At 40.0% G+C, this 26,493-nt stretch overlaps 1 protein-coding gene across 6 annotated transcripts in view; it reads left to right on the top strand.

Moving 5' to 3' along the window:
- The window catches only part of Hecw1 (HECT, C2 and WW domain containing E3 ubiquitin protein ligase 1), a 247,068-nt gene that overhangs the window by 83,484 nt on the left and 137,091 nt on the right, over positions 1-26,493 (top strand). For 2 of the 6 annotated variants that reach the window (XM_005365435.3, XM_026788343.1), the window contains exon 2: positions 9,621-9,678. The exons of the other annotated variants lie outside the window; for them this stretch is intronic. In XM_005365435.3, coding sequence (XP_005365492.2) covers positions 9,652-9,678 — 27 coding nt within the window. In that variant the 5' untranslated portion in view covers positions 9,621-9,651. The remainder of the gene's footprint in view (positions 1-9,620; positions 9,679-26,493) is intronic. 6 annotated transcript variants of the gene reach the window in all.

The following is a 26,493-nucleotide window of genomic DNA, read 5'->3' as shown; positions in this document are numbered from 1 at the left end:
TAAATAAATAAATTAATTAATTAATTAATTAATTAATTAATTAAAAAAAGAGGGGCTCCTGGTGGGATTGGGGGTCACTAAACTTAATAACTCTTACTGGAAATCAGCAGAACCTAAACATCCATTAACTACACTTAGGATGACTTAAAATAACCAATACTGTTCATTACAGTCTTTTGTGAGGAATGACTTGTGAGGTGACTTGTTCTTGGCCGCGGGAACAGGAAGCTCACTTGAACAACTCTGGCTTTTCTCAAGAACAGGATTCTGAAGACTTCTTATCAGGTTCTTCGTCACCTGCATGACTTGGATTTTTAGACAAGAAATGTACATTGTTTCTATAATTCAGAAAATATTTAAATGTTCAATATTTTATATTGCTAGCTCTTCTTAGACAGACGCTGTCTCACTTCATAGTTTTGGCTGTCTTGAAACTCTCTCTGTTTACCAGGCTAGTCTTAAACTTGGACATCTGACTACCTCTGCCTCCTGAGAGCTAAAATTAAAGGCATATGTACCATGCCCAATTTTCCAGATTTGATATGTTTTCTATCTATGAATTATCTTGTCATCCTCAAAAATCCTCCATTTATCTAACCCATGTATAATAATTGCCCCAGCTTTCTTTGATTTTTTTTTTATAAAAGCATCCCTTCCAGGAAACCTAGGAGTGGCAACTGATTATTAGACCAAAAGAGATGAGTTTAACACCCTTCAGCACTCGGAAATAACAGCAGGTTCTGCCAGATGAATGACTGCTTTACAAGACACTAGAGAGGATGCCAGGAGCTCTGGGAAATAATGCAGGGATATGGGTCAGGACCTATCAGAGCAACCTTGGGAAGGGCTAGGCCTTGTGAGGTGGCCCCCTTCCTGCATCCTGATATCTTCAGAGCTATCTTTCTCCAGAATTTACTTCTATTATGTGTGTATCAGCGTAAATGAATGTAGACAGATTGTAATAATATATACAGCTTTAATGGGGAAATAGACTTACAGAACCAGAGGTTCCTGCGGTGAACAGGAAAGCAGAAGGGACTCTCCCATAATCACTACAGTTGCTCTACTTAACGATGGCCATGGTTGTGTCACACCAGGGGAAAATATCTATATTCCACTCCACCTCATGATCTGGTTGTCTAATTTTTCAACACCCTCTTCTATAACACAGTCTATGTGATGTGGGGTAGAGTGTTGGCTCCTTTTCTATTTGGGATGAGTAAACTTTGAAAAAAAAAATCTTACAGAGAAAGCTATATGTCATTGTCATGTGATATCTTGGGGTTTCCAAGTCTTTACATTCATTCACTCTGATCAGGCTAAATCTTTTGTAGCAAAAGTAAATACCTGTGCAGACCTGCAGAGTCCAAGATGGGGTGAAGGCAAGGAGTGGAAGTGTATATCTGGTTCCTTTTGCACAGGTAGTTCACTTGGTTCCCCTGTGGTTTCCATAGGCTAGAGTTCATTGTTGATAGAAGGTCCAGGTGCTGCTCTTTAGGTGCTGTGAGATTTCCAGATGTGTACCCGGATTGTTTTTACTCCCCATTCACTTCCTTGTGAAGTCACTACTTATACTCATATTCCTCTTGTATAATCAAATTTTCCAGTTAAACAAGTAGTAAACTATAAAAGCAGTTTAGAGTAAAAACTTAACGTGAAATATCCCAAAATCCTTAGTGGTGAGTGCTAAGAAGGTATCTTTTAATTTAAATGGCCTTCCCCCCACACCTTTTGTTTCACTCTCCTGTTTGTGTTTGAATAATTGGATTAACAGTTGTTTTAGGACAAATTGGCACTGTGGTTAGGGTCTTTGCTAGGTGTTTCCAGTACCTTGGCTTCTTATTAAAAGAGTTGAAATAAGGGCACACAGAGATTATAAAATATCAAGGAGACATTATTAAAAAGCAAAGTCACAGATAAGATCAGAAGGAAATACGTGGTCAAGAGTGACAGTGGGGTCACATGGGTGAAGGTACTCCAGGGTCTCTGTTGTTGTTTGGAACTTTTTTATGGTGTTCAAGAGAAGTAAGAATCTTTTTACTAGAGGCTATAGTGAGTTGGGTTCTCTATTTTGATTATCATTTAAGTTACATAAGATTTTTTTTCTACCATCTATGTCTCTTTCCAGATGCCTCTGATTTTTAATTATATGCACACCTAATTGTGCACTAGCATAAGATGGTATTTTTTTTCCTTAAAGCTCACAGAGGGACACTGTTTAAATTGCATTTGCATCCAAGACCAGCTGAGACTTGATTAACTCCCTGCTTTCCTACCAGATACAACTGGGAATAATATTTGAATATAAACTCTCCGTGTTTATACTGTAGCTCTGCAGTAGAGTTTGAAGTCAGGGATGGTAATGCCTCCAGAAGTTCCTTTATTATATAAGACTGTTTTGCCTATCCTGGGTTTTTTGTTTTTCCATATAAAGTTGATTATTGTCCTCTCAAGATCTGTGAAGAATTTTGATGGGACCTTGATGGGGATTGCATTGAATCTATAAATTGCCTTTGGTAGAATTGCCATTTTTACTATGTTGATCCTCCCAATCCAAGAGCAAGGGAGGTCCTTCCATTTTCTGGTATCCTCTTCAATTTCTTTCTTCAATTCCTTAAAGTTCTTGTAAAATAGATCTTTCACTTCCTTGGTTAGAGTTACCCCAAGATATTTTATGCTATTTGTGGCTATCATGAAAGGTGATGCTTCTCTGATTTCCCTCTCTGCTTCCATATCCTTTGTGTATAGGAGGGCGACTGATTTTTTGGAGTTGATCTTGTATCCTGCCACATTACTAAAGGTGTTTATCAGCTTTAGGAGTTCTTTGGTGGAGGTTTTGGGGTCGCTTATGTACACTATCATATCATCTGCAAATAATGAAAGTTTAACCTCTTCCTTCCCAATTCGAATCCCCTTGATCCCTTTATGTTGTCTTATTGCTATTGCTAAAACTTCAAGCACTATATTGAAGAGGTATGGAGAGAGTGGACAGCCTTTAAAAAAAATAAATAAATAAAAATAAACTCTCCGTGTTTGATGATTGTCAAGGGGAAGAGGGACTTATTCCATTGCTCAGAGTCAGGTATACTTGCAACTCAATGCAGGTGGGGGTCCTAGGTTGCTAGATCCATTGTTGTCATGTACATATGTGCATGGGCTAAACCAAGATGAGTTACAAATTACTAAACTACTCCCTGTGCTTGCCTGGCTCAAGGTGAAGCAAACGTCTTTTATATTATTTACAATCTAGTCTATGGGATTGGGGGAACTGGAGAGATGCCTCAGTATCTAAGAACACTTGATGTTCTTCCAAAGGACCTGAGTTCAATTCCCAGAACCCTTATCAGGTACCTAACAACCATCTGCAATTCCAGATCCAGAGAGTCAGATTCTTCTAATCTCTATGGGTGTCTGGACTCATGTGCATACACCCACTTGCAGGTACACACACCAACACATAATTTCAAAAATAGTAATAAAAATAAAATATCTCAAAATCTAGTATATGAGTTCATTGAAGACATAAACAGCCCTGGACATCTACTCTTTCATCATCATAATATTCTTATGAATACTATGAGAATACCCTTGTAATAGTTTTTTGGGGAAAACTGGATCAGGAAATAAGGTGTACACGCTGACATAAGCCAGGAAGCAGGTTTATTGTATACTGGTTCACAGGGAGACTTAGCAGGTGTCTGGACATCTCACTGGTACCCTGGGCACACCCAGAATCTTTGTTCTCATTTCCAACCATTTCTCTAAAGTCTAGACTTAATAATAGTTCCTCCATTCACCCAAATGTCCTTTACGGGAACATGGAAACCGACACCAATTCCTCTATATGTCCCACACCATAATCTTTGTCCAGTGTGTGGATACTAGGCTTGAACTCCAAATGAGTGATCTGAGCTGTCATGGATGTTTAGAAGTTGTCAGTGTTGAAGGCTGTCCCAGATTAGTTTTTGTCAACGTAACAAAAGTCGACTCATTTGAGAAAAGGGAACCTCAACTGAGAAAATGCCCCTAGCAGATTGGCCTATGGGGCATTTTCTTGGTTAATGACTATTGTGGGCAGGACCAGACCACTATAGGGGTTGCCATGTGAGAGATGCCTCTCTGGGTTGATGGTCGTGGGTGGTTTAGGAAAGCAGGCTGAGCAAGCCATGTGGAGTCGACCAGGAAGCAGTGTTCTTCCACAGCCTACTTCAGTTCTTCCTGCCTTGGCTTCCCTCAATGGACTGTGGCCTAAGATGTGTAAGCCAAATAAACCCTTTCTGTCCTCAGTTGCCTTTGGTCATGGTGTTTTCTTACAGCAACAGAAAGCAAGCTAAGACAAAAGCTATATCCTTGATGATGCAGCCCTAGTGTATACTTTTAAGGACTCAACAGTCTCCACACTAGGAAAGATGATTTAGTAAGTGAAGAGGAGATTTCTAAGGGATCAAGCAGGAAGTTAGTGGTCACAGTAGTGTAAAGAGCTGGAGGAAGCAATGTCATGTGGGCCCGTCATTATTGAGAATCCCGTATCCCCTGTTATGATGCCAAGCACAGAGGAAGACTTACAGTATAGATTTTGGATTTGCTCAGAGCATGGTTAGGAATGTAACAAACTCACCCAGAATGCAAACTTGCTGTGACTTCTCTGCCGTGGCAGCCTTCTCTTTCTCCTCCTCTCTTCTTCTTTTTCTTATTCTTCCTTCTCCTTTTCCTCCTCCTTCTTAATATTTCTCCCTTCCCTTTCTTCCCTCCAAACCTTCCCATATATCTCTCCTTGCTCTCTTTCAAATTCATGATCTCTTTTTCTACCAACTTATTGCATGGATATATGTATATATTTATATATTATACATTATATTCCTAAATATAACCTGCTCAGTCTATATTCTATTACTTGTATATATGATTTTAGGACTGATCATTTGGTATTAGATAACAATTACTCTCCTATTTTTCCCATTTTTTGAATTTCTTAGTTGCTTGTATTTCTTAATGTAGTGTGGAAGCTCATAAGGTAAGATGTCCAGTGTGTGGGTACTAGGCTTGAACTCCAAATGAGTGATCTGAGTGTCCAGTGTCCATAAGGCTTACACACACACAAAAACACACACATACCTACTCTGGTGTATCTGTTGTGGTTGTCCATGTTCAGCCCATGTTTGGGCAGTCACATTAGTTGAGACTTTATGGATATAGCTTCTGACGTTATAGGAGACAAAATCTCAGAGTAAACTCCCTAATCTTCTGGTTTGTTGTATTTCTGCAATGTTCCCTGAGATTTAGGTGTGGGAGTGTTTTGTAGATATATAAGGACTGGGATCCATACCTGTATTTTGATTGGTTGTGACTTTCTGTAGCAATCTCTGTTGTAAAGAGACATTTCCTTGAAGAGGGGTAAAGAGTACACTTATCTGTGGATATAAAGACAAATGCTTAGGTTGTTGCTAGGGATTGTGTAGAACTGGTAAAGTAGTGGTTGTAAGTTCACCTCCAATATACATGAATTCACTAGCACTGAGTAGTTAGCTAGGTTTCCGATCTCAGGTATGGTTCTCCTTTTGTTGAGTAGGCCTTAATTCCAATTAGAGAGCTATTGGCTACCACCAAGGTATGTATGCCTCTACTGAACCCATGGGGTTACCATGGCATGCTAGTCATCAATATGATTCGTAAGCATCATAGCTGGATAGGACAGTTAGTTGCTTCTCTTCTTTGGAAGCTTGCATAGTGCCTTCTGGTACCATGAAAGCTAGTCCTCAGGGAAGAGAGAGGCATTTAGGTAAGTTCCAGATCAGGGGCCTCTGAGCCCTGTTTCAAAGTGCATAGTGTCTTCAGTAACAGGAACTTGCCTTCTACCTCTGAGAGGTAACTAAGAGCAACAGAAGTTGGTTGTGTGTTTTGGGGGTCTCTAGTACAGCCCTGACCAATAACTCAAAAGGAATTCTCATGTCTGGTATTGGCAGTTTTGCTGGGTGTTCTTGGTTCTTTCAGACAGAACTGTCAGGACAGATGAGAAAAGTTCATTAAAACTATATATGTATATTAAAATGCAGAATTAAATGTATTACAGGTTTTTTTAATATAGTTAATAGTACGATTCCTTATGACCTTTTCCAGACATCCTAATTGTTGTTTTACTCTCGTCCCTCCTTCTTCTGTGTTTATCTCCCTCTTACCTCCCAAAAAAGCCTCCCCACTTTCCCGTTTGCCTGATGAGATCATTTGTACAAAAACTCATTTATCATCAAAGCTTCAAATTTCACCCAGAGTTTTGGAATGCTGACATCATATGATGCTTTTCCTTTTCTTTTCTGAAATAAGCTATTTTTATGATTTCATGTTAACTTTGACTTCAGAAGAAGAAGCCATTCAGTCAAAGTGAAGACTCATGAACCAAAATGATACCTAGACTAAAAGTCTACCTGGATTTCATAAGCTAGGACTGGCATCTCTTTGTTCTATTCTTTCAATGTAGCTTTAAAGAGATTCCTAAATTGTTGATAGTATGTTGTTGCTGAATGTTCTAGTTTCTTTTCTGTCGCTCAGATCAAACATCCTAACCAAAAGGAGCTGGGAGAGGAAGGTTATTTCAGTTATAGGTTACTGACCATCACTGAGGAAGTCAGGGCTGGAACTCAGTCAGGAACTTGAAGCAGAAACTGGGGAGAAATACTGCTTTCTGGCTTGCTCACAGGTTCATACTTAGCCAGCTTCCTTATGTAATTCAGGACTGTCTGCCTACAGTTCCCCAGGCCCTTCTGTGTTAATTAATAACCAAGACAGTTTCCTAATCCAGCAACATGTCCACAGGGCAGTCTAATCTGGGTGCTCTCTCAATTGAGAATCCCTTCTCAGATGATTCTAGGTTACATCAAGTTGGCAACTAACGCTAACTAGGACACTCTACTTCTTGTCAACCTGACACACAAACATATCAGTTTAATCCATAATCATTCATCCCTTGTCCTCAAAACCTAATGTTAATATTATACTAAGTCTTTAAGAATTTTACCACCTTAAAAATCTAAGATCTTGGATGGGTGTAGTGGGGAGCTGTGGCTGGGATGTAAAATACATAGATGAATTTTTAAAAATCCAAGGTCTCTTTAAAAATCCCATTTCCTGACTGGATTCTTGTAAATTATTTTCTTAAATGCTGCATACTTATTATTCCAAATGGGGCATTCAAGCAAACAGATCAAAGCAAAATTAAAATTCAGTAGTGTAAATCTAAATCTTACAGCACCATGTCTGACTTCTAGGATTCATCAAAGAGTTTCCTGGCTCCGAAAAGGCTTGGGCAGCTCTGCTGCTCCAACTCTACCATTGCAGCACACATGGCTTTTCTCATGGGTTTCGACCTCTACCTCACACCTTCCAACTTCCATTGGCAGACATCTCACTGCCACGGATCTCCAGTATCCTGGGTTTCCAAGGCAGCTAGGGCTGCATCTTCGCTAATGACCTTCCCTGCCCTCTTCCCAAGGACTTCAACTTTGTCACATCTTGCCAAGTCTCAGCTGATCTCCAGGACCCCTCAAACCTTTAAAATCAGTATCACCAGGGCAACTTGTTCATACTATTTGCTAAGTTATGCTGCCATCTTGAAATGTAGCCTTGGCCTTCTAAGACCATATTTTCCGTGTGCTCAGCCTGAGGAATAACTTTCCTATTTTTCCCAATGAAGTACAGATTTCACCCTAAGGATATTGATCTCTTTGTAATTGCCACTGACTCTTCAGTCCCAGCTGCTCACAGATTCTGCACCAATACATCGCACAAACACCTCCTAGTCCAATTACAAGGACTTTCCTCTGAAATCCCACATGCTAGCCCTCCAGTGGTTCCTTTTCTGTCAGAATTCTTACATCCCAAGCTCCCATTACAACAGTCTGTTAAACACATATGCACACACGTGCATGCACACACACACACACACACACACACACACACACACACACACACAACCTATCTCAATGGCTTTTCCAGCTCAAAGTTCCAAATATTTCCACAGTCTTCCAACAAAACTGTACAAATGGTCAGGTCCATCACAGCAACACCCTATCTTGGACCAATTTTTGTTATATTTTACCTCCTGTTGCTGTCATAAAACAATCTTACCAAAGCAATTTCAGGGGCAAACGGGCTTATTTCAGCTAATCTGTCTTGGTTATTGGTCCATACTTGTCTAGAGACACCACAACCAAGGCAATCCTTATCATTTAACTGGGGACTTGCTCATAGTTTCAGAGAGTTATTCTATGACCATCATAGAGGTAAACAGACAAGCATAGTATTAGAGCAAAAACTGAGAGCTTTACACAATGTTCCACAGGCAGCAGTCAGAGAGAATGACACTGGTCCAGGCATTGACTTTTAAAACTTCAAAGCCCACCCCAAGGCCATATATACTCCAACAAGGCCACACCTGCTAATTCTTCCCAAACAGTTTCACTCTCTGGTAACTAATCACTCAAATACAGAAGCCTATTCAGGTCATTCTTATTCAAACCCCCATTCTATCATTTAAGGAAGTTATGGTAGGAACTCAGATAGGAAACTTAGAACACAGAGGATATTGCTTGCTGCCTCATTCATAAGCTCAAGTTTAACTAGCTTTCCTCCATAGCCTAGGACCACCTGTCTAGGGTATGGGGTGGCCCACAGTGGGCTGGGTCCCCCTAAATCATTTAATAGCTGCTTTACTTTGCTTATGTCGCTCTGATGAACCACTCTGACCCATAGCAACTTAGGGAAGGATTGGGTTTGCTTCAGTTACAGGTTCTAGTCCATCATTAAGAGAAGTCATGGCAGGAACTCAAGCAGGAACTTAGTATGGAAACAAGATGGATTGCCACTTGTGGGCTTGCTCACAGGCTCCTGCATAGCTAGTTTTCTTTCACCAATGTCCAGGATAGTACCACAATAGGCTGTACCCTCCTGTATAAGTTAGTAATCAATCAGTCCCCCACAGACAGGCTCTACAGGTATCTCAGTCTAATCTGATCCGTTCCTTGACTGGAGATCCCATCTCAGATGACTCTAGGCTTTTAAGTTGACAATTAAATCTAAGTAGGACACTGGACTTTGGGGGTGATAGGACTATAGTGGAAAATCCCTGTAAGGGGACAGTACATCCTTTTATATCTGAATAGATGCCTAAATAAGTAAGGTGCTGAGATGAAATCCATGATATGCTTAATCATACACACAATTCCTTTGTCCTGGGTAATACTTATGCATAGCACATATCTAAGGTTTCTTTTATCTACTTTTATTAAAGGAATGAGCATGCAAAACTTCTCTTTTGTAGACCCCCCCCCAAGAGACCAACTCTTTGTTTACTGGAAAGAGAAAACATAATTTCTTATTACATTTAGTTCTTAAGACTAAGTGTTAAAAATCAAATTATTTGTGGCGTAGCGTATTATTTGTAGTATTTTACCTATTTAGTCAAAACAATTACCAATTGTTATGTGACCTTTATCCCTTTTCCATGTTTTTCTTCTCTAAGCAAAGGATGTTGGTGGGCGTGGGGCATGCTCCTCTGTGTGGGTAATGTCACTGTTTTTCTTTGCTTGGAATACAAGCTAAGTTAACCTCGTTGGACTCTTTCCCAGGAACTGATGCGCATACACGTGGTGGTTCATTATGCTGCTGCACCTGTGTAGTGTGAAGGTCAGTGTGCTTTTCTGATTATAAGAAACCATCCATGTCATTCCATTATAATCCCTTCCACTCATAATGGAATGTGCCTGAGCCCAGAAGCTACTGAAGCTGTCCAGCCCAGAATTTCCTCAAGTGCAGTCTCAACATTTGAGATCTATCACCCATCCCTTCCATGACCTGCATCCCCCAAGAATCCAACTGTGCTCCATTTTGAGATGATGTTATTTGCATGTCAAGTCCTTCTTGTGTGATGTGTATGTACCGTTGTCACAAGTAAATTCTTATATGTAATCAAATGCACTGTGATGATCCTTTAAACGTTATAGTCAAGAGTTTCACTGGGCCATAGGTAATTATGCAACAGTTAATATGGGTACTTGGCTTAGGGTGAGAACAATGCATTTTCTTTATTCAGAGTCAGGGACTCTGTAAGGATATACAGCAAATAGAGTGGGCCTTTTGCTCTTGTTTCTAAAGGCTTATCATGGAAGATGCTGTCAACCAACTTCTCTCAGAATTCCTGCCAAATCCTCTCCTGTTCCTTTTCCTGTGCCATTGTTCCTAAAATTCCTTTCCAGGGAGAGATTAACCAATGTCTACCCCTTCTCCTAAGTTCCCAGTTACAAACACAGGCAAGGTTTTGCAAAAGTTCACTCTAGAAACCAATGAGGTGAGGAGGAATTACTTACAGGAGTGTGGGCACTCTTGCCCCCAACAGTTGGCACCTATAAAACCTTATCCAGCAGGAATGAGCTCCCCTCTCATCAGCATGGAGCCCCAACTTCTCTAGTCAGTTCTAGCCTCTAAAGACTCTGGCCCCTCGCCCAGGCTGCTTGAGTTGTCAAGCAGGGAACAGCTGGATACTCAGGTGAGAATCCCATGACCCACTCTGCCCCTCTCTGCTGGGCCTTGAACAAGAATGGCTTGGATGATCTCTTGCAAGGCAGAGGTACAGCTGAATTCCCCAAGATGGTGGTTGCTTGGCTCAGAGGACAGTCATTTAAGACTGCCATTTCCTTGTGATTATAGCCCTTTTCAGCAACTGCTGCTCATATTTTCTAGTCAGTGTGTGGCATAATTGACGCTGCATGCTTTCCCTATGAGTTCACTTCCTAAGAGGTAGGTGAGATAATTGTTCCTGTTTCATATGAGAAGGAGCTGGGCTACTCAGGCTGGAATGGATGCTACAAAGTCTTAGTTGGTGAGTGAGAAGCAGCGTTTCAACTACGGCACATGTCTGAGTTCGAATCCCTAACTACTCGATCCCTGAATTGCTTTGGTAATTTGCTTTAGTTGGGCATTAAGAGAAGCTTTGCTAAAGAAAAAAAAATAAAGGCTTATATTGCACATTACTTTGGGAATTTACTAAGTACAACCATTTGTATTTAGCTAGTTCTTGAATTAACCATGTAGGAAAAGAAATAGAGCCCCTGTTGCTCGATGAGTGTTGGTTGGTGAAGTGAGCAAGAATGTGAGGCTATGCTCATGCACAAGTGATTCTCTTCTGCCACATTGCTGCTCTCCCATACACAGCGTGACTTTCTCCATTAGATAGCTATGACTACGGAGGGAACCCTAAAGCCAAGTTATCTTTAGTTAGAGGTCTTGTTCTTCTAAACACAAGGTAGAACATTCGCACCTTAAATCTAGATGTCGCTTATCTCCAATCTTCCTCTTTGGAACCCTTGTTCCTTATTTCCTTATTCTCTCTCTCTCTCTCTCTCTCTCTCTCTCTCTCTCTCTCTCTCTCTCTCTTTCTGATGAGAAAATGGCCATCTTTGTTAGATAGGGGAGTAGGGGAGGTATGTTTTGAATTAGAATTTTGTTTGTTTTGTTTTTTGTTTTTCAAAACAGGGTTTATTTGTAGCTTTGGAGCCTGTCCTGGAACTAGCTCTTTTAGACCAGGCTAGCCTCAAACTCACAGAGATCTGCCTGCCTCTGCCTCCCGAGTGCTGGGATTAAAGGCTTGCGCCACCACCGCCCAACTTAGAATTACTTTTTTACTATTAATTAAATTTTTCATTTATTTTACACACTTACTACAGTTCCCCTCCCTCCTCTCTTCCAGTTCCTTCCTCCCCGCTCCCATCTACACCCCTCACCATCCACTCCTCTGTCCCCATTCAGAAAGGGACAGGCCTCCCATGGGTGACAACAAAGCATGGCACATCAACTTAAGGCAGGGCCAAGCTCCTCCCCCTGCATCAGGGCTGGACAAGGCAACCCAGCATGCAGAATAGGTTCCCAAAAGCCAGCTCAAGCACCAGGAACAGGTCCTGATTCCACTGTTAGGAGCGCCACAAACAGACTAAGCAACAAGTAACACAACTATCATACACATTCATAGAACCTAGGTGAGCCCCATGCAGGCTCCCTAGCTGTTGGTCCAGAGTCCACGAGCTCCCACGAGCTCCCACGAGCTCAGATCAGCTGTCTCTATGGGTTCCCCCATCATGACCTTGGCTCCTCCCGCCCATGCAATCCCTCCTCCCTCTCTTCAACAGGACTGCTAGAGCTTGCCCAGTGCTTGGCCGTGGATCTCTGCATCTGCTTCCATCAGTTACTGGATGAAGGCTCTCTGATGATAGGTAGGGTAGTCACCATTCTGATTATCAGAGATGAACAGTTCAGGCACCCTCTTCCATTATTGCTAGGAGTCTTAGCTGGGGTCATCCTTGTGGATATCTGGGAGTTTCCCTGGCACCGGATTTCTCCCTAGCCTTGAAACACGCCCCCCCCATCATGACTTCTCTTTCATTACTCTCCCCTCTGTCCCACCACAAACCCACCCAACTTGATCCCTCATCCTCCCACTCCCCCTGTGCCCACCTCTCCACCCCCAGTTTACCTAGGAGATCTCTTCTATTCCCCCTTCCCGGGGAAGTCCATGCATCCCTCTTTGGGCCTTCCTTGTTACCTAGCCTCTCTTGGGTTGTAGCATGGCTTTAGGGTTCCCTCGGTAGGGAACATTTACTACCTCCAAACTGCATGTTTAACCAAGCCTAGGCCTTTAAGTCTGCACATATGGGCAGACTTCTTGATTAAAATGAAAAATTATCTGCTTCAAAAAATTGATTAAAATGGTAATTTGTAGTCAGAACTCTACAAAAACTACATAGGAATTAAAATGAGATGCTAAAAATAAGGAATTAATTTTTTAAAAAAAAATTAGAATTTGTATCCAAACTAAAGACAAATTCTAAAAACAACACCGTACTTGTTGGATCATGGCTCAAGGATGGAGTTGTGTGAGGAGAATTCGGAGCGCTTGTGGGAACGCCAAGAAAACAAGACAGGAGTCTTGGGATCTCACCTTCTTCCTGGAATGTGTTTTCATGCTCCTCCCAGGTACAGCAGACAGGAGTGGGTTTACTTTAGATTATTCATTACAACTGGCTATTGTTAGCCGTTTATATGCCTCTATGGGGAAAAAAAAAACCCTGTTTTTGCCATGTGTAGCTTGTCCTTGTGATGGTATACTTTACTCCTATGATCTTCTTCAACCACAGAGGGTAAGTTGTCTGATGCTCTGAATAAGGTTAGCTGTTGCATAAAGAAAAAGAAAGAAAGCCATGACTAACGCCTAAAGAATGACATATGTGTTAGGTTCAGGAAACCCTGAATTTGTACATAAGCCAATCTACTAAACGTCAGGGGACAGGCTTAACATAGTGACTCCCGTGTGCCATCACCATATCAGAGTTCATCAATCAGAGGCCTTGCCCTGCTCCTTGCACTCAGCGTTCTCCCCAGTCTCCCTCACTGGGCACCACACCAGTTAGTCCCCAGAGCTTTGCACTGGCTCTTTGGCTGTGGAGCTACAAAGAGAAGCTTTTATAAAGCACCAAACAGCACCTTTCAGGTGCTTCCCTGGTGTAGGGCATTCAAGTCCTTAAACCATCCTAGTTCTGGTTTCGGTGGGTATGGTTGGGGCAGGAGGAGCTGCTGAAGGATCCTGGATTCTTTAGCCTAGAACATAGGATTTAGCGGAGACACACAGTTACAGAAGAAATGGTTTATTAAGAAATAGTACGTTTCCAACAATTGGAAAGTGGTCCAGAGCAGAGAGAAAAGTTAGAGGCCCAGTGAACTTATTTACAAAGGACTGGGACTTCTGCGGGCTGTTTGAACAGAGCCAGCTTTCTTGGTATGTGCATTTGTGAAGGTGGGGCATATGTTTCAATCTTCCTCTCTGAAAAACTATTTCTTTCACATTTTAATTTTATTGCCATTGTTATAAGGCCATTTGTACTTCCATTTTTTATTGGCCTACCTCAATTCATCCCTAAGAGCTGTGGTTCCAGAAATCTCATGGGGAACTGAAGAATGATACCTACTTCTGTCTTCTTCTTGCTATTTAAATGTGCTGACCTTGCTGAAAAAGGACCATAAAGCTCTCTTTCTAGTCTACATATTGGACTAGAATGCATAATTTTGATTTGCTATATGGGAATTGGAATTCTCGTATCACAAATAATTTCTTTTGTAACTGCTCTATCTCAAAAGACTTCAATTTTTAAGGAGGTTAAAAACACAAGGTCTAAACAAGAGTGACATCATTGTACCAACCTATTATCCCCCAAAGCCAAAGAGTCAGGAAAGTTATGACCCTGTATTATACCAAGAGATTCATCCTACCTTGTTCTCAGGGGTGAGTACCCTTGAAAAATAAACACCTGTGGTTATATATTAAATATGTAGCACAAAAAATTCTAAGAAGAATTCTTGTTATGAATAGTAGAATAGATTTTAAAAGAAAATAGTATGAGATTATAATCACCAAGTTTATATTATACCAACCATACTGAAAGAAATAGTGAAGAATATAATGCTACAACTACTGATAAATTTATAAATATGATCTATACATTTAATAAGTTAAGAATTTTTACTGTTTGAAGACAGTTTTTAATGATCCTTCAAAATATTTTTATTTATATGCATACATAAGAATCTGTATGAATTTTACAGATACCACATCTGTTCAGGAGCCTGGGGAGGACAGAAGAAGGCATAGAATCACTGGACCTGGAGTGACAGGTGGTTGTGAGCTTCCACGTGGGTGCTGAGAACCAAATCTGGTCCTTTGTAAGAGTACTGGATGCACTTAACTTCCAAGCACCTCTCCAGCCCTTTCAGTGAAGGTTTAAGTCTTTTAACAGTTCTTGGATATAAGATTTTCAGACTGTATTTAAGATATTTTTAAGGCAGTGATGACTCAAAAGGGAGAAATCATATTTCAAATAATATTTTAGTTGTTTCAGTTAGCATAGAGCAGGCCTCTGTCCACTCTGACAAAATGTAATCAAACATCAGAAGATATGTATATCTTTGACAAATATTTCTGAAGATACTGTGGTTTATGAGCATACTAGATAGCTACATGTTTCAGAGTACCTAGAAACATGTTGCTCTTCTTGAACAACATATTAGGACTCTTGGCTACGCTTAATCTGTGAAGACTACTCTAAAACTCTCATTGTGAGCTAAAAGGAACTTCAGTTAATTTAACTATTTTAATTTATGTGACCACTCATTTATAAAGTAATTGGTACCATATAAGTGATACAAAACCATTTCCACATATAGACAATGCATGCGTACATATAGCCACATAAAAAAATTAGATGGAAAAGCAAAGATTTTTGTAGCTTTAACTTATGTTTATCATCCTGCTGAAGCCAGAGTCCTGAGCAGTCAGTGCTGTCTGGCTATATGCTCTGTTCTCTTTGGCCCCAGAAGCTGAGAGGGTTGAATGCCCAGTGGTCTCTGATCCTGCTGAAGCCGGAGGCCACACTTTTTAGTTTAGACTCTTGATGTGATTGTTAAGCAATCCTTAACCAAAACCTGCACTTCTAAAGACATGGAACTTCCTAGAACTAAATAGAAAACTAGATCTAAAGTCACAGAGCCTAAACTAATCGGTTCAATTAGAGACTCAGTAGAAGCAAAAACATTGAAATAGGAGGTTTGTTATGCAGACTTAGGTAACAGTTTTTCCCTTTAGAGGATAAACAGTAGAAGGTGGCCTGCTGAGATAACCCTTATTTCCTAAAAGACTGGTCCAGCCTGTTAAGAAATAGGGCAGATTTTTTTTCCTTTCCTTGAGAGTCTCTTTGTTCTTATTGTGTTGTTAGCAATACCGTATTTTATTCATGTGAAGAGACACTCTTCCACCAGGTCGCATCTAGGTTCCCTGCTGAGATATTGTAGTCATAAGAAATGTGTCCCTTATCTAGGACAGTCAGCATACTGGGTGAACGGTTAATGGGATTTGGGGCAACTAATCCACTTATGTATCTCCTAGCTTCCTCCTAGATCGTGTGTACAAAGAGCAAATATAGGTCTTTCCACCCTTTAGCCAAATCTCCCATTAACTGGTTTATACTGGGGCCAGATGATTTCAAAAACAGTATTAATCTTTTCCTCTTTAGAATAAAACTCCAGCCCTGTCCTGGAGCAGGAAGTGCAGGGGCAGAGACAAGAAACAGAGAGCCTCTGGAGTGCAGAAAGCACCCCTCTCAGCTAGTGAGAAGTCCTCAAGACTACCTGATGTCTAGAGCATCCCCAATTCTGTCACTCACTTTCAGGTATCCCTACTGAACTGAGTATAAAACACAAGAGGATTAGAACACTGGTTGGAGACCCAGTGCTCTGGGCTTATTTAGCCTAGTTGGGGTTTGAAATGAAGACTTGCATTGTCTCTCCAAAGACGAAGACTTGCAATGCTGGGATACAAATCCCTACTACAGGCATCTCTGAAGTTATTTATTTGGTCTTGGAAAAAAAAAAAAAAACACCAGTGTCTTTTTCTTATAAAGAAAAGCTTTGGTTTGCTAGGGAAGCGGCCTTCATGAATATTCTGGTCTTTTTCTGGATTGCCATATGCATTAAAAGTACAAACAGGGAGGTGCTCCTTGTTTGCTTTTTTCTCATGTTTAGGGGAGAAAAAGTCCATACCTCTAGGACTAGTACCATCTCTCCATGCCTGAGTCTGCAGTCCATACAGATCTCAGAGAAGGTAGATAGAAGAAGTCAAGGAATAAAGTGGTTGCTAAGAAAGGCACAGTTTCTAGGAAGATGGGGAAACAAAGCATCCTAGGCTAACTTAAAGTTTTAGTCTTTTCAGGGGAGCTACTGTGGAATGTGATGCACGATTTTGAAGTATGCCATGATGCATGAGCATGTGTGTCTGTCTGTCTATCTGTCTGTCTGTCTGTCTGTCTGTCTTGTCTGTTTCCAACCTAAGCTTATGGGCAGAGTATTTCATCATGGGAGTCTTCAGGTACTGTGTACCATAATGTCTCTTATATACTCAATACGTGCATGCAGCTCCTCTTGGGCACACCCAGGAATGATGTAAGAGATTAGAAAGGTGACTCCCAGCTGGCTCACCAACTGATCCTGGTAGATGCTGGGGTTCAGTGGCACCCATTGGGATTGACAAGTCCTTGTTTCCTTTGCCTATGACTTTTCACGAAAAACAAATGACTATAATTCATTTCTTTTTAGAAACTGTTTTAGAAGAAAATCCTAAATTTGAGCATGAGTAATGGGAATATGAGAATCAGCAATCCTAGAAAGGGCAATGACCAGGGAAACCATGGCCATGTTAGTTCCAGAAGAACTTGATCCTTGTGCACCAGGATGTGATCCTTTGAATTGTTTGTTTGTTGTTTACTTGTTTTTTAAGAGTTGACTGGTCCACAACCACCAGTGAATCCAGTTTCTTGGGACTTGACATTCTCTTCTAGAGTCCATGGACACCCACAAACCCACAGCAGAAACGAACACATACATACTCACAAATAAAAATAAAATAAGTCTTAGAAACAAACATAAGTCTATTCATGGTCTCAGCAGACTGAGTGTATTTGAAATCTGCATACAGAGGCATATTGGGAGCCATTTCCTCTATACTTATCAGAAAGCTTCTAAAAATATAATTGTAGCTTGGAACAAATCCAGCAACCAGAAGAGTTGACGTCTGTCACCTAAAGTAGGGAGGGGCAAAAGCAGAAAGGGCAGCAACATGCTGTTTTTGATTTGGGTGGTAAAAATGGTCTCATTCTGCTGAGCGCTTATAGGCTCTTATGCATGGGTCTAGGATTATTATTTCTACAGAGAAAGGCAAGAGAAGCTGAGTGAGGGTGTTTTAGGATGGGATCAATAGTCATCACTGTGTTACTTATCCTTGCTTTGGGGGAAGTTTGAGTTCTTCCATTAGCTCACAGGTAGGTATTCTCTGGGTCCTAGGTTACCAGGTAAGGTCCCTTGGTCTGGAGTCGCTGTTTTTTTCCTGGAAAAATGAACTCAGCTGGTTGGTTTCCCAGCAGAATGAAAGACATAGGGGTTCTTAGGACCACCACCTTTGAGGACCCAACTGTGTGTGTGTGTGTGTGTGTGTGTGTGTGTGTGTGTGTATGTGTGTACATTTCTTAGAGTGGTTTACAGGGTTAATTCTCTACACTTGATTTAGGATCTCTTTTAAAAGGAGTATTTGTCTTCTGTTCTGCCACATTCTATCACTGCATGAACTCAACTTTTCTGGATGAGAGGAAATGAGCAGTGTTTTCCAGCATTCCTATGGGAAAGTCTGCTGGCTAGACATCACAAGTAGATCATAGAGTTTCAGAATAATTGTGTGAAGATGTGTTGCTGTGGTTCATCTAATAAAAAGCTGAACAGCCAGTAACTAGGAGAGATAGGGACTTCCAGCAGAGGAAGGAAGAGGAGATAATCGAGGCATACAGGAGATACCAAGGCTACACCGTGGAGACATGGAACAGGTCAGACATACAGAATGGGAGAGAGGTAAAAGCCACAAGGTAGAAGAACACAGATTAGTAAAAATGTGTGTTAATTTAAGTTATAAGGGTTGTGGGCAAAGCCTAAGCTAATGGACAAGCTTTCATAATTAATACGTCTCCATGTTGTTTTTTTGTGAGCTGGCAGTCCAAAGGAAAATCTGACTACACCATAGTCCACGGTGAGACTCTAGGGCTGTTTGCCTTCTGTCCACGGGTGATAGATGTGACCCTTTGCCAGTTTCCCCATATCTTCATCACCTAGGGAACCTTGGCCACTGCCTCATATCTAGGCAACCCTACCATGAGAATTTTCCCAACAGGAAGAAGCATTTATGGCACAAAGATAAACTGCTTTTACTGTCTTTCTTACACCCTGTTCTAATAACTGTTCAAGTGTCATTCTGAGTCAGCACCCCAGAAGACCAGAACCAGAGCTACTCACACAAATCAAGCCATAGCCCTCTATGAGGCTGTCTTGTTGAGATACAAAATCTATCGTTTTCTTTCTAAGTAAGTGCTTTTATAAAAGGCCTGAACTGTGCTATAAATATTATACGTATCTTTTCTCACCTGAAAGAAATTGCACTTCTATCTAAAACCAGAAAAGGCAGAGGAAGAGACACGTGTGGAACTCTAGGCTTTTAACTATTTTTTCATGGCAGCAGGTAGTATAAAACATGTGTGTCATCTAACGGCTTTGTGTAAGCACTGTAGAATGCATTATTTTTGTTAGGCAAAGGAATTGCATCTCCATAGGCAGTCATAGATGCCTCTTTTCTTGTACTGTTGAGTTTAAGTCTTTTTTTCTTTGTCAGTAAGAATGAAATGTTCCTTTGCATAGCTTTTTGTCTTCCTCTACTGCCCATATGCATTGGGCAGAATTCTTAAAGAATGGGGCATTGCTGATATTCTACAGTATCTCAGTGTATCACTGTAGGTCATTGCTGAGTTAACATGTTCAGCTATGCTTCCTCAATGCAGGTTCTTGTTTACACCACTTCAGACAGATGTCATTCTGAGTTCATATGTGCAGCTATGCTTCCCCGATGCAGGTTCTTGTTTACACCACTTCAGACAACAAAGGACTGTTTTCATGACCACCATAGTGTATGGATGATCAGTATGTATTTATTTTCCCTTTTTTCTTGTTTTTTTTTAAATTGCAAAGTAAAAGATTTAGAAGTATTTTGTCCTTTCAGTATCCAGATAGAGACTGTCTTGACCCAAAGAAGTCTCGTGGATGATTAAGAATTAAACGTCATACCCTGGAATCAGGATCCAGTGTCACAGCTCAGTCCACCTTAGATTATGTGGACTGAGGCATGCACCGATTATGCATTATTCACCCAGAAACTACTTATTCAAGTGTTTCCTTTGTCCCCCACACAGTCACTGTCTGAAGGATACAACTTTAAGCAAACTGATCTCTGCCTTAGCAGGCATTTCATTATACTGAGTGAGGGAAAGCTGTTAGAGCATTTCAGAGTAAACAGTATGGAACATTTTGTAAAGACTGGAAGCACCAATGAGAAAAGGCAAGGCAGAACCGTGGTCCCTCTGGTACTGAAAAAAAAAAAAAATACAGCCGAATACAGTTCACCAAGTCTGTGTTCGTCTCAGCGCGGTAACTTTACTTGAACTAGTGAGGTTTTTAAGATTCCATTTGCTTGATGCCCTTCTTTCTGAAAAGACAATTTTTAATAAAATTCAAAGTCTTGGTTTCTTTTAGGGAAAAGGCAAAAAGGAAGCTCTTGCAGTTGTTCCTAGCCATGATTGGCAGGAGCTGGGCCCGGAGGACCTTGTGAGGTTAGAGAATATGGAAGTTTGAATGAGAAATGTACCCATAGGCTCAGATATTTAAACACTTGCTCTTCAGTTGGCGGTGCTGTCTGGGGAGGCAGTGCAGATTTGCTGGAGGAAGTACATCACTGAGGGGGGGCTCTGAGTTCACAATCTCACCCCACTTCCAGTTTTCTCTCTGCTTTGTGTTTGTGGTTGAAAATACGATCTTTCAGTTTTCTGCTCTGATTGCTGCGCCTCATCACCACGATGGACTCTTATCCCTCAGGAACCATAAACCAAATTAATTCTTTTTTCTGTAATTCTTGGTCATCGTATTTTTTATCACAGTCATGAAAAAGTAACTGATACAGAGGATTATTTGGCTTCCAGAAATCTGTCCCTACAGCTTCACCTCCCTGCTGGCCTTAGAAGGTGACCCTTGTCTATTTTGATGCCATTTTTACAATAATTGATTTCCTCCATCTGGACGGTGAGTCAGTGTAGGTCTCCTCCTTAATAGAAGATGCTCATGGGTTTTTTTCCCCCCTCTTCTGACTCTATCTGCCAATCGCATTTTAGAGACTTGACTCTCCTTGAGGGTTACAAGGAACTATAAGGTACCAAGTTATCACAGCCACAGGCTGTTTCCTGGGAGGAAAAAAAAGTAAGCCCTGTTTTCGTAATCACTGTTGTTTTTACATTCATTAATAGGACAGAAGACTCAGTGTGGATTTGTAAAATTGTATTTATTCCTATTTGCCACCATCACAGATCTAAATATAAAATGTGCTCCCGGAGATACAGGTTCATTACACTCCTACCTCATTAAAATGTCAGCCTATTCTCTAGTTATTTCATCTTTTCTGGTACAATTTTATCCATAAAATTATTCTTAGTCTCCTGTTCTCAAATGTAATTAGCTAAATGACATTATGATCTCCCAATTACTGTCTACCTCATTTCTACATGTCTTTTCAGTGTTCAGGATGTAATCACAACAATAACTTCGGCAATGACATCTTAGCTAGACTCTGTGCTCCCTAGGATACATTCTTTGGCACCCTGGGCTCACATTAACAGGGTACCAGGATCCAGCATGTCATACCCTCCCCACCTTCTCAGCTAGTTCAAGCAATGTTGGTGTAGTGTTAGCTCACCTGATCTAACATACTGAATATTTCCAATGTCACATAACCATCATTGCTGCATTCTGATAACCCTATTCTAAGCAATGCTTAACTCTAGTTTTACCTAATCAGATTTCCCTATCCCATAGTAAATAATAGATTTTTTGCAATACTTTCTTCCTATTGCATATCTTCCTTTATTTCAGAAGTATGCTTGGGTGTCATCTGCAGATTTTTTTTCCCCAGTCACTGTACCTATCAGTGAGAAAATATTTGTCCCTCACTCCCAATGCTATGCTTAATTTTTCTAAGGCTGAGTTTCTTTACAGCTGCTCTTGTACTATACGTTACTACATTTGAAACCCAACATCTTTTGCATCATGTGAGAGCTAAGAAAGAGTTGGAAACATAGACTCCAGAGTGCAAACCAGCAATCATAAATTACTACCTACAATTTAAAATGACTATAGGAAACTAATATGAACATTTGAGTTGGAAAAGTATTTGTTTCTACACAGTGTCAGTCCATTTCCTGGCTTTCTTTGTGTTAGACATACTATGCTGTAAAACTTCTATCAGTAATCTATGGATGTTCTCTGACCGTTGGTTATGAGTTTCCAAAGTCAGATATATACACATTCATCTTGTAAACTTTTATCTTTGGGAGTGAGATTGTTTGGCTATATTTTACTATGCCATTAGCAATGTAATGTCAGTGGAAAATTCAATAATTACAAGATCCTAAATAAATAGTCATAAGTGTAAAATTAAACCCACAATACAGTTTTAAAATAGAAACATGGAAAAAAACAAAGTCAATAAAAGTGATTGCTATTTAATTGTATAGACTTTGAATGTCTAATAAGATAGTACAGAAATTGTTAAGAAACAAGCAATAACCCACCTAATGCAGAGCTACTTCTACTCATATTTTCTTGGGAAAGCCTTAGCCCTGTCTTTCATAATCTTGTCTACACAACAAAATTCCCTACATTTTTAGTTACCATGATTTACTTATAGAGAGGTTGTGTCTGTAGCTTTGTGTCAAGACATCTGCATTAAAAAATAATCCACGGGTCCCGTGGGTCTCCTTTTCTTCATTGAAGGTGGTAATTGTATCTATTACTTTTTTCATTGCTGTCAGAAGCTACTTAATGGGAAAGGACTCATTTCAGTTCATAGTTTCAGTCCATCATGGCAATGATGTCATGGCAGAGTTGATGATCACTGGAGCTCATGGCAGAGGCTCCTCACATGTTGGTGAGTCAAGAATCAGAGCTAAAGAGTAAATGGAAAGTGGCTAGATAGTTTAAAGTTCCCCATCCCAGTGTGCTACATCTTCCAGACAGTCCCTGAAAATTAAAGGTTCCACAGACTTCCAAAAAGTAGCACCACTGGACGAGGACCCAGGGTTCAAGAATGTGAAACTACAGAAGATATTTCATTTAAACTCTAACAATAAAAGAGTAACTTCTTCTAGTTCTTCATTAAACAAAAGTATTAGTGGAAATATTTTTGCTGCATATTCATATATAAAGAAAATCTAAATGAAATTACTAAATAATGAGGGAGGCAGAGTCCCAACTGGCCATATTTGACCCAACCATTGTTGAAATGTCAGTGATGATAGTGATGATGACGCAGCATGTTTAAGTTTCCCATCATCTGTATAAGCTCAGACATAACTGTATTAGTCAGGGTTCTCTAAAGAAACAGAACTATTGATAGAATGAGCATATATACATACATGATTTACTGTATGCTAGCACTCCTTCATGTTAAAAGTACTAGGATATAAGGGACATACTAAAAATAACAAAGGTGGCTTACAGCAAGCCCACAGTCACTATCAACTTAAATGGAGAGAAACTCAAAACAATTCTATCAAAATCAGAAACAAAACATGGTTGTCCAAACCAGTTCAATAAAGTACTCGCAGTCAGTTAGAACAATAATAAGACAACTAAAAGATATCAAAAAGATACAAATTGGAAAGAAGTCAAAGAATATTTATTTGCATATGATGTGATATTATAATAAGGAACCTTAAAAATTTTATTAGGGAATTCCACTTTCAGCAAAGTCACTGGATACAAAATTAACTCACAAAAATTAGTAGCCTTTCTATATTCACTTGACAAAAGGAATGAAAAAGAAATCAGGTAAACAACACCTTTCCCAATAGTTTCATCAAATAATATAAAATATCTTGGGTAACTCTACCCAAGCAAGTAAAAGACTTGTATGATCAAAACATCAAATCATTGAAGAAAGAAATATAAGACGATATCAGAAAATGGAAAGATGTCCCATGTTCATGGATCGGTAGGATTAACATAGTAAAATGACCATCCTAACAAAAGCAACTTACAGATTCCGTGAAAACTCCATCAAAATTCCAACACGATTTTTCACAAATTTTTAGGGGACAATTCTTAGCTTCACATGAAAATGCAAAAAATAAATAATAATGAATAATAAAAGAACTTCTGGGGGTCTCACTATCCTTGATTTCAAGTTGTACTACAACATGATATCAGCACAAACAGACATGATCGATGAAGAACCGGACATTAATCTACACACCCATGGATTCCTAATTTTTGATAGAAAAACACACTGGAAAAACGATAACATCTTCAACAAAAGGTACTGGTCAAACTGAATGGCTACATGTTGAAGAATGCAAATAGATTCCTATTTATCACCTTGCATAAAACTCAACTCCAGATGGATCCAAAACCTCAACATAAAGCCATATATGTTGAATTTAATAGAAGAGAAGGTGGGGGATAAGCCTTGTAATCATTTAGCACAGAAGAAACATGGTTTATGAACAGAACACCATTAGCACAGGAACTAAGATCAACAATTAATAAATGGGACCTCATGAAACTGAGATGTTTCTGCAAAGCACAAGGTCGTTCTTACAAAGTAGCAGCAACAGAATTGTAGATGGTGGAAAAGATTTTTACCAACTACACATCCAACAGAGTACTGTTATTCAAAATGTATAAAGAACTAAAAAAAAAATACTAGATATGAAAACAGATAACCCAATTAAAAAACAGGGCACAGGTCTAAATAGAAAATTCATAATAGAGGAAACTCAAATGGCTGAGAAACACTTAAAGAAATATTCAACATCCTTAGCCAGTGGAAAAATAAAATCAAAACTACTTTGAGATTTCACCTTACACCTGTCAGTGGCTAAGATCAGTAATAAGTGACACTTTATGCTGGTGAGGATGTGGAAAAAGGAGAACACTCTTCCATTGCTGGTAGGAAAGCAAACTTGTACAGCTACTATGCAAAGCAGTGTGGGAGTTCCTCAGGAAGATGGGAATCAAGCTACCTCAAGATCCAGCTATACCACCCTTGGGCAAATACCCAAAGGATACTTCATTCTATCACAAAGACACTTCCTCAACCATGTTCATTGCTGCCATATTCACAATAACCTTTAAAGTAAATCCATGAGGTGGGGTATATATAGGCCTGTGTAGAAGCTCAAGCACATAAATTGTCAGAATAAATCAGATTCCTTGATTATGACTACCAGTGGCTATAAAAATAAGTATGGTTTTATTCTTTTTGAAACTCTGTTAAAGTTGTTCAGTGGCCTTTCATGGAATTATTGCCTAGTGGCATGATTCTATTTTCCTATCCCTTCCAGAAATACCTGAAGTTGCATATGAAGACTCTCCTTAGTAAGTTACAGCAGAGAGTTTAACTGAAATCTACAGAAACCACTCATGAGAAACATATAGTCTGCAAGTATCAGATTCACAGGAACCTCAGCAAATTTCTTTTCCTCCCTACTGTTTCTTTTACTCAGAGAAAGGGACAGGCCTGCACTTCCACTGGAGCACAATGCATGAGAGTGTGTGGCGCCGGGAATTCCTCCCAACTCCACCTGAATGGAATAGCCATTTTCCCTCATCACTTTCTCCACTGGTCCTACCCAGAAAGACAACCTCGCCCTGCTTGTTGTTGCTGCTGGTGGTGGGGATTTTATTATTTTGGTTTGGTTTGGTTTTAAGAAGAGCATGGGTCCAACTGTGCTATGCAATCTTGTTGTTGCTGAGGTCACTTACAAACCTGAACCTTTGGGTATCTAGAAGAAAGGGTGCTTAGTTAGCTTTCTGCACTAGTCACTACCTTGTGGCTCCTCTCTCCTATTTCCTGTTGTCTTTCCTCACGGAACTGCACACTACCCTCTCTACAATCACTCCTCATTTCTTTAGTCAAGTATAAAAACTCACCATTCTGAGCTTTAATAATCATAATAGTCCAGTCAGTAAATAAGCTAACACTAAAAAAAATAAAACAGAAAAAACAGACCTCTGTATTATTTAAGAATTTGGGTATCTAAAAGTTCAGTGTCTCTATTTACTGCAATCCAACGAAGCAGTCTATTTATCTTGATTCTGTATTTGGAATCCTATTTGTATGCAAGAACTTTTGAAATAAAATCAGTTGGTGAGTCAAGTACTGTTTTAATTACTGTGCTATTTTATTTGACAACTTTATTTACTATTGTATAATGGGAGAATGTTTCTAACAAATATACATTACTTCGTATGTGTTTCTTATTCATAAATATTTATGGAATGGATACTCTAGGCCAGACAATGTGATGAGTGCACTAGATGAAACAATGAGCCAATTAGCCCCAAGTGTCTCTGTGTGCTAATGAAAGAGAAAACTTGCTTAAGTTATAACAGTCATGGATAAAATGACAGGACGACTTTCCTATGGAGTTCAAGAACTTTGACAATTCCTTTAGGGCCCTGAATCGTGATTTGTAGCTAGTCAATAAAAGAGAAAGTTTCAAGCTCATGTAAACTCATGAACTCTAGATCAACAGCTTTGGAGTGTCCATGGGACGGAACTACGCCCTCCATATATGGGAGACTGGACTGAGGGGCCCCTGCCAGTAGGACCAAGATCTATCACTGATGCATGAGCTAGTTTCCTAGAGTCCATTCCCTACGGTCAGATGCCATGCAGGGGCGGGGGATTGGTCCTGCTCCAACTTAAGGTGTCAGACTTTGTTGACGTCCCATGAGAGCCTTTACCCGTTGGGGGAAGTAGGTGGGAGG

Source organism: Microtus ochrogaster, unplaced genomic scaffold (assembly GCF_000317375.1).
Source record: "Microtus ochrogaster isolate Prairie Vole_2 unplaced genomic scaffold, MicOch1.0 UNK2, whole genome shotgun sequence".
In the NCBI taxonomy this organism is placed as follows: domain Eukaryota; kingdom Metazoa; phylum Chordata; class Mammalia; order Rodentia; family Cricetidae; genus Microtus; species Microtus ochrogaster.
This window is presented reverse-complemented; position numbering and strand designations above follow the sequence as displayed.